The 15,016-nt window shown below is 45.0% G+C and overlaps 1 protein-coding gene across 3 annotated transcripts in view; it reads left to right on the top strand.

Annotated features, from left to right (window-relative positions):
- si:dkey-34d22.1 (discoidin, CUB and LCCL domain-containing protein 1) overlaps positions 1–15,016 on the top strand; it is a 205,913-nt gene that overhangs the window by 149,610 nt on the left and 41,287 nt on the right. For all 3 annotated transcript variants that reach the window (XM_063034701.1, XM_063034700.1, XM_063034702.1), the window contains 2 exons: positions 6,986–7,058; positions 11,237–11,370. In XM_063034701.1, coding sequence (XP_062890771.1) covers positions 6,986–7,058; positions 11,237–11,370 — 207 coding nt within the window. The remainder of the gene's footprint in view (positions 1–6,985; positions 7,059–11,236; positions 11,371–15,016) is intronic.

Genomic DNA, 15,016 nt, shown 5'->3' with positions numbered 1-15,016 from the left:
GTGAGTATCAGTGAATTAGGGATGCAGAATCAAAAAGAGTAGCAAATACAATACTCAAAGTGTTATATCTCAATGCACGGAGTATAAGAAATAAGGTGGATGATCTTGTTGCACTTTTATGGATTGTCGGGTATGATGTCGTGGTCATCACAGAATCATGGCTGAAGGATGGTTGTAGTTTGGAGCTGAATGTCCAAGGCTACACACTGTATCAGAGGGATAGGAAGGTAGGCAGAGGGGGTGATGTGGCTCTGCTGGTAAAGAATGGCATCATGTCATTAGAAGGATGTGACATAGGATCAGAAGATGTTGAATCCTTGTGGGTTGAGTTAAGAAACTGCAAAGGTAAAAGGACCCTGATGGTAGTTATTCTCAGGCCTCCAAACAATAGCTGGGATGTGGACTACAGATTACAATGGGAAATAGAAAACGTATGTCAAAAGGGCAATGCTATGATGGTCATAGGAGATTTTAACATGCATGAAAACGCTCATCAAACCACTCAGCTCCCACGTATACAGGAATGGAGTTAACTTTTCAAAGGCAATTTATCCGAGCAGACAAAGGGAGAAGTTAACTAGCAGTTCTGGTCTCAGCTAAATGATCATTAGTTAGAGAGCAGCCAGGAGATTTTGTGGTAGTTATCCCCCTTCTATTCAAGCGTCTGATGGTTGAGGAGTAGTCACTGTTCTTGAACCTGGTGGTGTGAGTCCTGAGGCTCCTGTACCTTCTACCTGATGGCAGCAGCGGGAAGAGAGCATGACCTGGGTGGTGGGGGTCCCTGATGATGGACGCTGCTTTCCTGCGACGACACTTTGTGTAGATGAGCTCAGTGGTGGGGAGGGCTTTGCCTGTGATGGACTGCGCCACAGAGGTGTACAAGATATTAAGAGGAATAGATAGAGTAGATAGCCAGCGCCTCTTCCCCAGGGCACCACTGCTCAATACAAGGGGACATGGCTTTAAGGTAAGGGGTGGGAAGTTCAAGGGGGATATTAGAGGAAGGTTTTTTACTCAGAGAGTGGTTGGTACGTGGAATGCATTGCCTGAGTCAGTGGTGGAGGCAGATACACTAGTGAAATTTAAGAGACTACTAGACAGGCATATGGAGGAATTTAAGGTGGGGGGTTATATGGGAGGCAGGGTTTGAGGGTCGGCACAGCAATGTGGGCCGAAGGGCCTATACTGTGCTGTACTACTCTATATCCATTACTTTTTATAGGATTTTCCACTCAGGGGCATTGGTGTTTCCATACCAGGCTGTGATGCAGCCAGTCAGTATACTCTCCACCACACATCTATAGAAGTTTGTCAGCACTTTAGATCTTCACAAACTTCGCAGATCTTCATTGATTCTATTGAGTTTCTTTGTATTTACTGAGAATGCCCGCTAGAAAATGAATCTCAAGGCTGTATATAGTGACACACATGCACTTTGATAATAAATTTTCTTTAAACTTAACATTTGTAAATTGAATGAGGTGCCAGTGGAGGTGACTGAAGCAGATACAATAGTATCACTGAAGAAGCACTTGGCTAGCTACATGAAGGGGTGGAACTTGGAGAGTTATCGGCTAAAGACAGGAAATTGGGACTGGATGGGTGGGCATCATGCTCAGCATGGTCTGTTTGGGCCGAATGGCCTGTATCTGTATCTGTGCTGTATTACTCTTTGGCTCTATGACAAAGAGTCCTCCACCTGAGGCGTTAACTCGGTTTCTCCTTGCACGGCCTCTGACCTGTCAACTCTTCCTGACCCCAAAATGCACTCAGTGGCCTCTTTCTTCGGTTCAGCTGTACACCTGCTCATTACTGCAAGTACCTAATCACCCAATCATATGGCAGCAACTCAGTTCGTAAGAGCATGCGGACATGGCCAGGAGGTTCAGATGTTGTTCAGGGCAAACACCAGAATGGGGAAGAAATCTGATCCAAGTGTCATTGACCGCGGAATGCTTGTTGGTTCCAGATGGGGTGGCTTGAGTATCTCAGAAACCGCTGATCTCCTGGGATTTTTGTTCAATTCAGTCTCTAGAGGAGGGGTCCCAGACTGGGGCCCACAGACCCCTCAGTTTATGGTAAGTGTCGATGAAATAAAAGAGGTTGGGAACCGCTGCTCTAGCATTTACAGGGAATGGTGCGAGAAACAAAAAGCATCCAGTGAGCAGCAGTTCTGTGGGCAAAAGAGCTTTGTTAATGAGAGAGGTCGGAGGAGAATGGCCAGGCTGGCTCAGGCTGACAGGAAGGCGACAGTAACTCAAATAACCAGGCGCGTTACAACAGTGGTGTGCAGAAGACCATCTCTGAACGCACAACACGTCAAGCCCTGAATTGGATGGTGGGCGCTGTAGCGTAGTGGTTAGAAAAACGCTTTCCAGAACCAGTGACCCGGGTTCAATCCCTGCCACCACCTGGAAGGACTTTGTACGTTCTCCCCAAGGCTGTTGTTTTCCCTCCGGGTGCTCCGGTTTCCTTTCACGGTCCATAGACGTGCTAGTTGGTAGATTAATTATTCATTGTAAATTGTCCTGTGATTACTACTACTACCACTAATACTACTACTACTACGTCGACACAGGCCTAGGGGGCCGGCGTCGGGCACGATGACAGACTCTCCACTTCTCCCTCTCCCTCATCAGTGTGTTCAGTTCATCTAGAAGGCTGAGAGGGGATCTTATTGAAACATATAAGATTATTAAGGGATTGGACACGCTGGAGGCAGGAAACATGTTCCCGATGTTGGGTGAGTCCAGAACCAGAGGCCACAGTTTAAGAATGAGGGGTAGGCCATTTAGAACAGAGTTGAGGAAAAACTTTTTCACCCAGAGAGTGGTGGATATATGGAATGCTCTGCCCCAGAAGGCTGTGGAGGCCAAGTCTCTGGATACTTTCAAAAAAGAGATGGATAGAGCTCTTAAAGATAGCGGAATCAAAGGTTATGGGGATAAGGCAGGAACTGGATACTGAGTGTGGATGATCAGCCATGATCACAGTGAATGGCGGTGCTGGCTCGAAAGGCCGAATGGCCTACTCCTGCACCTATTGTCTATTGTCTATTGTCCACATTAGCCGCGCCGCTGTCTTCTAGGAGCATGTTGACCGTAGTCTTGCGAGGGCGCCCAGGGTTCATCCTCCCGTGCTTGGGCTCCCATATGATGACTAGGCTGGCAGGTAGCTCGGGGTGGCGTAGACAGTGCCCTGCTAGTCGCAGCCTTCTCGTCTCGATTTTAGTGTGATTAGAGTAGGGTTAGATTAGGGGATTGCTAGGTGGCAAGTCACAGAGGGCCGGAATAAATAAATATCTGACTTAATAAATAAGACCACGAACCTACACTCAGTGGCAACTTTATCAGGTGCAGGAGGTGGCGACCGCGCGGATTATCTGACCTGCAGGGCACCGTTTTATTTCAAATTTCTGGCAATGTTTTTGTCCTTTTCCCTCTTGACCTTGCAGCTGTTGAGGGTAAACACGGGCTGCACATAATTTACAGCCTGCGTATCTACAGGAGGACAGCAAGTACAGTAGGAAAAATAGCCTGGTTCTATCCCAGTTCAATAAAACTTCCGAAGCCACAGTGACGTGACGGTTAGCACAGCACTGTTACAACTCAGGGTGTTGGAATCTGGGATTCACTTCTGCTGTCCTCTGTAAGGAAGTCTGCACATTCTTCCTGTGTGTGCGTAGGTTTCCTCCGGGTGCTCTGGTTTCCTCCTACTGTCCAAAGACGTGTCAGTTAGTAGGTTAATTGGTCATTGTAATTTGTCCCATGATTAGGCTAGGGTTAAGTCATGTGGGCACGTGGCCAAGTGGTGAAGGCATTGGACTAGCGACCTGAAGGTCGTGAGTCGAGGCCCAGCCGAGGGAACGTGTTGTGTCCTTGAGCAAGGCACTTAACCACACATTGCTCTGCGACGACACTGGTGTCAAGCTGTGTGGTTCCTAATGCCCTTCCCTTGGACAACATTGGTGTCGTGGAGAGGGGAGACTTGCTGCATGGGCAACTGGCGGTCTTCCATACAACCTTGCCCAGGCCTGCGCCCTGGAGAGTGAAGACTTTCCAGGCGCAGATCCATGGTCTCGCAAGACTAACGGATGCCTTTAAAGTCAATGGATTGCTGGGTGGTGTGGCTCGAAGAGCCAGAGCAACCCGTTTCACACTCAATCTTCAACTATCCAACTAAATAGACAGACAGACATAAATAACAACTGAATCATCAGCTGGGTGGATATTTCAGCGGGAGACTAGAGTGTACAGAGCTACAGAGTTTCATTTTCTGGTAGAGTGAGACCTGAGCTTAAACAGTCATGTTTTTATCAGACATTGCAACACCTTCACAGTTAGAAGCCGGCAGGGATACTCGGGAGGCGGAGTATGTTTTCTGTTCTTGGGTTGAGTTTGAAGGAGTGAGTGATGTCTTTGCTGACAGCGTACCAGCCCTGTCTCAAACATGCGAAGTCTGTAATCAGTCCCGCGATGGAAACGAGCACGTCCCGGGGACTGAGGAATTTTGTTGGAGTGAGGTGGACGTCCCTCTGGGTGCAGGGGTGCAGATCGGCACTGCATGCGTCAAATTGACAGAAGACCGCGAAGCAGTTCCACCAGACGAGGCTGTCGCAAGCTGTAAGTCTCAAAATCAGCTGACGTGATTACAGTCAGTGAGTTACACTTAGCCCATCATATTTTATATGTGTTCGACACGGGTGCGCGCGCGCGCACACACACACACACACACACACACACACACACACACACACACACACACACACAACCTATTGACTCAATTTCAAGGACTTTACATAAGGCCATAAGATATAGGAGCAGAAGTAGGCCATTCAGCCCATCGAATCAGCTCGGTATTATTTATTTACTAACAAGAGAAAGTCTGCAGATGCTGGAAATCCAAGCAACACACACAAAATACTGAAGGAACTCAGCAGGCCGGGCAGCATCTACAGAAAGGAGTACAGCCAACGTTTTGGGCTGAGACATTTCCTCAGGACTTTTTATTTATTCTTTGATTATTTGCACTATTTGTCTTCTTTTTCACATTGGTCTTTGTTATGCATATAATTTTTCATAAATTCTGTTGTATTTCTTTACTTTCCTATAAATGCCTGCAAAAAAAATGAATCACAAGGTAATATATGGTGACATATTACACTTGGCTCAGATACAGCAATGAGGAAAAGTGGTGAAAATGGAAGGATAGAGAGGGAGGGAAGAATTAGTTTTATTATCACTGATGTAATGATGTTTTGTGGCAGAAGTACAGAGCAAGATGTAAAAATAATCACTATAAGTCACAAGATCAAAGGTTTAAACAATTCAAAGGTTCATTTATTATCAAGGTATACAACTCTGAAATTCTTCTCTCCAGATGGCCACGAAACCAAGAAAGAAAGGAGTGGCAGCTCGATCATCAAACCTTCAAACCCGCCTCCCTGCACAAAAAACGAACAAGTAAGGGACAGGCACATTGACCCCCAAATCCCCCTCCCCCACAAACAAAAAACAAGTAAGATCAGGCAAAAAACACAGACTATAAAAAACTATAAGACTGAAAATAAAGTCTGTAGTCCAAGTCCATATCCATAACACAGAAAACCTGAGTATCATTCTCCGGGCACAACGGCAGACTCCCCCACCCCCGGCAGCAGAGTGATCCCCCAGTGATCAAAAGGCAGTCTCTCCTCTCCGTAGCAGAGTGATCCCACCAGCGATCAAAAGGCTGTCTCTCCTCTCCGTAGCAGAGTGATCCCACCAGCGATCAAAAGGCTGTCTCTCCTCTCCGTAGCAGAGTGATCCCACCAGCGATCAAAAGGCTGTCTCTCCTCTCCGTAGCAGAGTGATCCCACCAGCGATCAAAAGGCAGGCAGCCGGCGCTGACCTTCCAGATTCGCCTCTATGTTTCAATCTCCCTCGTCACTTCAATCAGCGAATGGCGGAACCTTTGATCGGTGAAATGGAGTCCAACATCGGCTTGCGCCCCGTCCCACAATCTTCTCAGCAGGAGTTTCCCACCAAAGAAATAGTGGAACAGACAAATAATGAGATGCTTTTCATGAGGTTGTGAGGGGATGAGAATATCTGGCAGTTCCCTTTAGTATCTTAATTTTTATTACCTGGGTCTCAGGGTCCTAATCTGTATTCTGGTAGTCAACATCAATATAATGAACTATTTGATGTCCTTGGTACTCCTCTATAGGATCTTTTTATGGGTTAACTAACTTCCTTGATTGCATCTAGGAAAAGGTGTGCTGGCATTGGGCATGGCCCAGAGGAGGTTCACACAAATGATCCCAGGAATAAAAGGCGTTGCTATATGAGGAGCGTTTGATGGCTTTTGCTGCTACTTGTGACAGAGAGGCAGCAGAGGAGTCAGTGCATGAAGGCGGTGGGCGGTCTGACAGCGAGTGATCATACGAGTGGCTTTTCTTGTGATCGCAAGACCCTGTTGGGCATTGTTAATGTGGGATGCTGCAAGTCCGATTCACTGATTTATTGGCGGGTGGCGGGGGAGCTATGAGGCCCCGGTCGTAGCCAGGACTGGGCCTCAAGCTGCAGTGTCTGTCGCCTGTTTAATCTGCCGGAAGAGAGGCACCAGAGCTGGTGCACTCCACCGGGGGCAGTGTGGCGCAGCATCCAAGCTGGAGTCAGTGCTGCCCCCTAGTGTTCACTCAGCAGAAGACAAACCATATTGTGTTTGCAGATTTCTGCAACATTCATGGACCCAGAGTCATGGACTCTATTTTCTACGTGACTGTATTTTGCTGATATCTTATATGTGGTTTGTACTGTGTGTGACTGTTGGTATTGTGTTTTGCTCTTTGGCCCCAGAATAATGCTCTCTTGTCTGGCTGTATTCATGGGTATTCATGTATGGATGAATGACAAGTAAACCTGAACTATTGACAATGATACATTGATCTAGACTGTACTTTGACTTGACGTCTTGTGATCACTATTTCTTGTTTTTGTTACAGCAAATATTGTCCGGCAGGCTGTAAAGGTGTTAGCGGCGATGTCTGGGGAAACCACCAGGAGGGCTATCGTGATGTAAGTATAAATCAAATATAAAGATACCTTTACTCCATGGTCCAACCTCCTCCCCTATCAGATTACTTCTTCTTCAATCCCTGATCTCTTCCACTTATCCCCTCCCAGCTTTTCATGTCATCCCCCCTCCCCCACCCATCTACCTTCCCCCTTACCTGGCTTCACCTATCACCTGCCAGCTTGGACTCCTTCCCCTCCTGCACCCCCCCCCAACCATCTTAGTCTGGTTCTTTGCCCTACCTTTCCATTCCTGGTGAAGTACCTCGGGCCGAAATGTCCACTGCTTATTCCTCTCCATAGACGCTGCCTGACCTGCTGAGCTCCTCCAGCATTTTGTGGGTGTTGCTCTGGATTTCCAGCTTCTGCAGAATCTCTTGTGTTTATAATGCAACATCAAAGTTTTCTTAGTATCAACAGCAATCAAAATTCCATTTACTACTTAATTAAATTGGCCTTAATTTCTGATTTTGTGCCGCTGGTTTAAGAGATTTGACAGATGTGGACAATTAAACACTATGCCGAGCTGTTTGCATAGGTGTTTGGTGAAGATCAGATTGGGAATGCGGGTATTTGTGACAAGCGTATAGAAAACAGCTTCCTAATGCTGTAGTAGCCGGGGGTGGTGATGGGGACAAGCTCCCACTCCCTATTAAATGCTCCCAATGGCATGTGTCTCAAACAGCCTCTGACAACCAAGTCCAGCTCCTGGCCTTCACGTGTGGCCTAGCTACTAAGCCCAGTGCAACCGTTTCTACTGACAGAAGGAGCAAAGCCAGGTTGCAGCCAGCAGCCTGCGAGTGTTGGGTGATGAGGTTGTAATTTTATGTTTATTCAGCAGGAAAGGAAGAGAGGAAGTAGTTTCCATGTTGTAGACTCCTTTGCCATTTCATTAGATCGTGGCTGACTCTCGACCTTGTCGACATTTGTCAGAACTGCATATTCCCTGAGTCTCCTCTGCCAAACCCAGCCTGGAATGTACAGTGTGGCTGCAAATTGGTGGCACTCTGGGGAGGAGAATTTGAAATATCTGTAATCTGCTGTGTGAAGATTTATCCTCATCTCATTAAATGACCAACTTTAGTAGAGATACGTCTCTACCAAAGGAGGTGTAAGGCGCTCCTTCCCTCTGCTAGCCTGCAGGTCACCCCTGCGCAAGGTGTAGCACCTGCTCAGTACCCTCGATCAAGGTCACGTGAAGCCATGGGAGCAGGTGGTGGATGGTCATATGAGCAGCTGGTGCACATCACAAGTCCTGGTTATGCCACCACTGACACCAGGTGGACAATCTCTGAAGAGTATTGATAATGGATGGGGTCACCCATCTTGTAAAGACACTGCCCAGAAGAAGGCAATGGCGAACCATTTCTGTAGAAGAAAATGCCAAGAACAATCGTGGTCATGGGACCATGATCACCCACAGCGTATGACACAGCGCATAATGATGATGTCATATGACATGGTGCATAATAATGATGATGATTCTTCCCTTCTGCCATCAGATTTCTGAAAAGTCTATGTACCAATCAACTCTACCTCAGTCTTCCTTTGCACTATTTACTTTAGAACTTATAGCATTTTTTTTTGTCTTTACACTGTACTGCTGCCACAAAACAACAAGTTTTATATCATATAAGTTTGCAATAATAAATCTGATTCTGATTCTAATAAATCAGGATTATAGGCCAGTCAAAGTTGAGTTTATTGACAATAAATGACATTTAATGTCATTTGCAATACATACCATAGGTTTTTTTTTATTGGACTTGTGCTCTATGTATACACAGGTATGCCATAAAATAAGATTTATTATCGCTGACTTATATGACATTAAGCTTTTTGTTTTGAGGCAGTGGTACAGTGTACAGACAAAAAAAAAACCCATAAATGACAAATATATAAAGAATGCAACAAAGGAATAGTGAAGGAGACTAGGGATGAGTTGCTGAAGAGTCTGATCAAGTTACACAGATAAAGTATGACGCACTTTTAAGGTTTTCATTACTGGAAATTCTGTCCGAATGGGGCGACACAGTAACATAGTGGTTAGCACGTACGCTTTACAGCGCCAGCGATGGCCGACCGGGTTTCAATTCCTGACCATGTCTGTGAAGAGCTTCTCTCCATAATCCTGTGGGCTTTCTCCGGGGGTTCCAGTTTCCTCCCAAATTCCAAGGACGCACGGGTTAGTGAGTTGTGGGCATGCTATGTTCGCAATGCTCGTGGGCTGCCCCCCGGTACGATCTGCACGCTGTGTCTGTAGCGGCAACGCAAACAAGCCAATGTTGCTGCTGGTGACCACACAGAGAGTTTTCTTGTGTAGGACTCGCCTTCTGATCAATCCAATAATAATTTTCCAAAAAGTCAAAGAAATGTATTCAATCCTTTATTAGCAACTAACTAGCAAAACATATAATCTTGAAACGAAACTGGTCGCCCCACTACAGGAAGGACGTTGAGGCTTCAGAGAGGGTGCAGAAGAGACTTACCAGGATGCTGCCTGGTTTAGAGGGCATGTGGCATCATGAGAGGCTGAATAATCTTGGGTTGTTTTCTCTGGAGTGACAGAGCTGAGAGGAGATCTGATAGAAGTTAATAAGATGATGAGAGGCATAGGTAGAGCGGAGAGAGAGTATCTGTTTCTCAGGGTTGAAATGTCTAATACCAGAGGGCAGGCATTGAAGGTGAGAGGGGGGCAGGTTCAAAGGGGATGTGAGGAGTAAGTTTTTTACTCAGAGTGGTGGATGCCTGGAATGTGTTGCCTGGTCTGGTGGTAGAGACAAATACATTAGAGGCTTTAAGAGATGTTTGGATAAGCACATGGATGTGAGGAAGATGGAGGGATGTGAACATGGTGTAAGTAGGACGGATTAGTGTTCGGGTGTTTTTTTAAAATTTGCTTTTTAGCTGGTTCAGCACAACATTGTGGGCCGAATGGCCTGTTCCTGTGCTGTACTCTTCTATGTTCTATATTCTATGTTATGAAACTAAAATCAAAGGTATTAAACATACTTAAGCGAAGTAAGTGATTCTAAATGTAATTAAGCAAAGTTAAGTGATTACAAAAGATATAATGCCCGACATTCCCCAGCTCTAAAAGCTCTTTTTTTAATTTATTCATTTACGGGATGTGTGCCGGCGTTTATTGCCCATCCCTAGACGCCCTTGAGAAGGTGGTGATGAGCTGTCTTCTTGAACCGCTGCAGTCCCTGAGGTGTAGGCACACCCGCAGTGCTGTTAGGGAGGGGAATTCCATGATTTTGACTCAGCGACAATGATATGTTTCCAAGTCAGGATGGTGAGTGACTTGGAGGGGGATTTCCAAGTGGTGGTGTTCCCCGGTATCTGCTGTTCTCGTCCTCTAGATGGTAGTGGTCGTGGGTCTGGAAGGTGCTGCCTTAGGAACTTTGGTGTGTTGTTGCAGTGCATCTTGTAGATAATACACACTCCTGCAACTTCCCAGGATAAAGCATGAACCCTTCGCTTTTACCATGCCCCACCCACGTGAATAGCTACCACAATAAATGCACGACACAGAATAAAACGCAACAAGTGACACGTTTTACTGCATGTTTCCATGGAGGGCTTCCAGACCGTTCGGGCTGACCGGAAGTGCACTGAGAGCGGTAAGCGTAAAGGAGTTGGGGGCTTGCTGCTCTGGTTAACAACGGATGGTGCAATCCGGGTCATATTACGATCGAGGAACGTGTTTGTAGACCGGATATTGAACTTTTTGCTGTTGGACTCCGGCCATATTCCACCGAGATACAACACTGGGCGTCACGGGAGGTTGTTCCTGCCTGTGGCCATCGAACTTTGCAGCTCCTCCCGTGGAGGGTCAGACACCCTGAGCCAATAGGCTGGTCCTGGACTTATTTCCATCTGGCATGGTTGCATTTTGTTATTTGATTGTTTGTGGTTTTTATATTGCTATATTTATGCTCTATTCTTGGTTGATGTGGCTGTAACGAAACCCAATTTCCCTCGGGATCAATAAAGTATATCTATCTATCTATCTATCTATCTACATGCGACCAATAAAGCTGATCTTTAGAATAATTCAGGAGGCCACCAGTTGAAACTGATACTGAAGATTCCAGAGCAGAGAAAACTTAATTCAAAAAATGCTGATAATTTCAGTTGAGTAATTTGTAGGTTCTGACTGACTTTCTGCTCTGTAGACATCAGTTCTGTGCAAGGCGGCTGTACACGCAGGAGCAATAGCAGATGAGCAGGGAGGCCAGGTGTCAGTGACGCTGAAGAAAGGCATCACTCTGTATGAAGCTGCTTCTGCAAATGGGATTATAACCAGGAGGTAAGTAAAGAATTAAATCTCTTCAGAAAGGCAAAAAAAACTAAAAGGCAGGGAGATCATTGCCTGTCAGACATCCGAAAGTAGTAATAAAGATTAAAATTGAGAAAGATAAGCCTTATTTATCACATTCACATCAAAATGTAGTGAACATTTTCATCAATGACCAACGCTGTCCGAGGATCTGCTGGGGCCAGACCGTAAGTGTCACCACACATTCTGACACCAATGTAAAAAGACAAAGATTAAACCAGAGACCATCTGCAGATGCTGGAGATCCAAACAACACACACAAAATGCTGGAGGATCTCAGCAGGCCGGGCAGCATCTTTGGGGGGAGAAAAAAAAGTGCAGTCGACGTTTCGGGCTGAGACCCTTCGGCAGGACTGAAGCGTCGACCAGAAACGTCGACTGTACTTCCTTCCATAGATGCTGCCTGGCCTGCTGAGTTGCTCCAGCACTTTGCGTGTGTTGCTAAGATAAAGATTAACTTTATTTGCGCCATGTACGTTGAAACGAATGAATCACTTGCAAACAACTAACAAATCCCGAGGATGTGGCGTACAAGTATCGGGATGCTTCCTGAGTCAACAGCAAATGCCCACAACTTACTAATCCTAAATTGTACATCTACAGAATGTGGCAGGAGACCAGAGCACTCAGAGGAAATCCATGGGGAGTACGTAGAGGCACATGATAAAATAGGCTGTAGTCAGCTTGGTTTCCTCAAGGGAAAGTCTTGCCGGGCAAATCAGTTGGAATTCTTTGAAGAAATAACAAGCAGGACAAAGGAGATTCGGTTATTGTTGTGTACTTGGATTTTCAGAAGATCTTTGACAAGGTGCCATACATGAGGCTGTTTAATAAGCTATGAGCCCATAGTACTACAGGAAAGATTCTGTCATGGATAAAGCAGTGGCTGATTGGCAGGAGGCAAAGAGTGGGATAAAAGGATCCTTTTCTGGCTGGCTGCCAGTGACTGGAGGTGTTCCACACGGGTCTGTGTTGGGACCAATTCCTTTCACGTTATATGTCAATGATTTGGATGATGGGATTGAAGGTTTTGAGGAAGTAGAGAAGCTGCAGAAGGACTTGGATTAGGAGAATGGACAGGGAAGTGGCAGATGGAATACAGTGTCGGGAAGTGTGTGGTCATGCACTTTGGTAGAAGAAATGAAAGGGCTATTTTCTAAATGGAGAGAAAATACAAACATCTGAGGTGCAAAGGGATTCGGGAGCCCTTGTGCAGGATTTCCTAAAGGTTAACTTGCAGGTTGAGTCTGTGGTGAGGAAGGCAAATGCAATGATCACATTCATTTTGAGAGGACTAGAATATAAAAGCAGAGGTATAATGTTGGGACTTTGCAAAGCACTGATGAGGTCTCACTGGTGAGTATTATGGGCAGTTTGGAGCCCCTTATGTTAGAAAAAAATGTGCTGAAACTAGGGAGAGTTCAAAGGAGGCTCACGAAAATGATTCTAAGACTAAACGGCTTGTCATATGAAGACCATTTGATGGCTCTGAGCCCGTAATCACTGGAATTTAGAAGAATGAGGGGTGACGTCGTTGAAACCTATCAGGTGGTGAAAGGCCTTGATAGGGTGGACATAGAGAAGATGTTTCTTGTGGTGGGGGAGTCTAAGATCAAAGGACACAGCCTCAGAAAAGAGAGTGTCCTTTTAGAATGGAGATGAGGAAGAATTTCTTTCGCCAGGGAGTGGTGAATCTGTGGAATTTGTTGCCACAGACTGCTGTGGAGACCAAGTCTTTATGTATATTTAAGGCAGAGGATGATAGATTCTTGATTGGTCAGGGCATGCAGGGATATGGGGGGAAGGCAGGAGATTGGGGCTGAGGGGAAAAATGGATCAGCCATGATGAAATGGTGAAGCAAACTTGAGGGACCAAATGGCCTAATTCTGCTCCTATATCTTATGGACTCTAAAAGATTCATGAAGATGTTACTGGGACTGGAAGGGCTTGAGTTACAAGGAGAGGCTGGATAGGCTGGGGTGTTTCCTCTGGATCCTTGGAACCTCAGGGGGTGACCTTATCAAGATTTGTAAAACCATGAGGGGCACAGGTAACATGGATGGCGATGGTCTTTTTCACAGGGTATGGGAGTCTAAAACTAGAGTGAGAACAAAAAAACTTAAAAGGGATCCGAATGTTAACACTTTCAGTTGGAGGGTGTTGGGTGTTGTGTGTTTAATATTTTAGCAGTATTGCAAATATATTGTTTGATTAAGCATCCCTGTTCATTTCAATAATTCATCACAGGTTATATGTAAAAATACGTGAATTGCATATGTCATGACGCTACCATGTCATACCATGCTTGAAGTATGAAAAGAAGCTCGCAGTCCTGGCTCCTTTGTTTTCCTTTCAATTAGTTTTTATATTTTGGAATTGCATAACATAACAGTGATGATGAGGAAATTGGAAATGAACCCAAGACGACTACGTACTTGTTGGAGCGCAGCGAGACACTTGAGTTTTTAAGAAGCACAGCGAGAGATGGTTGAGTAAAAAAGGAACAGCGTCGCATGTACTTCTTCCGGAGGAGAAAATGTTCGCGTTTAAGAAAAGACTGAAAGCAGACCAAATCCGTGGGTTCATAAGTTGTGAGTACAGGACGATAGTAATCATAAAAGAAGAGCAGAAATGGCTGGCGATGTCAGAAAAATTGACATCTTTGATTATATAACGGATAACTGGAGTGGATTGAACAGTGTTTTAAAGCAAATTAAATAGCCATTGTGAAACAGATACCAGTTTTGCTCAGTCCATTGGGTTTAAAGGCATAAGTTTGCTTTGATGTTTCACTGCTCCAACCAAACCAGCTGAAATGAGCTTTGCTGATATCATGAAAGTAATGCAGAAACATTTAGAACCAAAGCCATTGTTGATTGCAGAATTCTTTAGGTTTCATAATCAATAGTAAGAGGAGTCCATTTCAGTGTAAGTGGCTGAATTGAAGAAGTTGTCTGAGCATTGTCAGTTCTGTAATAGGTGTAATGATGCACTTGAGAGATAATTTAGTTTGTGGAATCTTACAAGAAAGCTTTCAAAAACAGCTCCTAATTGATGCACAACTTGTGTTTAAAAGAGCAATTGAAATTGCTGTATCAATGGAAATAGCAGACAGAGATGCAATTGAGTTGCAGTTAGGAATGAAAGTGAGTATGAATAAAATTACAATATCCATACTGAAACTGGCCCAGCTGAACAAATTGTGTTACTGTTGTGGAAAGAGCAAACACTAGACCAAATGAAATTTAAAGGTGTCTGATAATAATGAGAATGACACAGGACTGGGTAGCCTTAAGATTTACAATGTAAAAGCTAACAATAGACTGCAATATTGATTACACCAGCAGTGAACAGCAAATTAATTTAAATGAAATTTGACACTGGCTCGGCTGTTTCAGTAATTCCATAAAATAAGTTTAAATAACATTTCAAAGGTACTGAACTGAAGCCTGCAGATATCCAACTAAGAACTTACACTGAAGAAAAGATTACTCCTGTGGGAATGACATTTGTAACAGTGAAATAGAGTAACAAAGAAGCCACGTTGCATTTGTATGTGGTAAAATCAGGAGGACTGATATTGTGGGGGCCAAAATTGGCTGAGACAACTACAGC

This window comes from Mobula hypostoma, chromosome 28 (genome assembly GCF_963921235.1).
Source record: "Mobula hypostoma chromosome 28, sMobHyp1.1, whole genome shotgun sequence".
In the NCBI taxonomy this organism is placed as follows: domain Eukaryota; kingdom Metazoa; phylum Chordata; class Chondrichthyes; order Myliobatiformes; family Myliobatidae; genus Mobula; species Mobula hypostoma.
The sequence above is the reverse complement of the archived record's forward strand: the minus strand, read 5'-3'. Positions and strand labels throughout refer to the sequence as shown.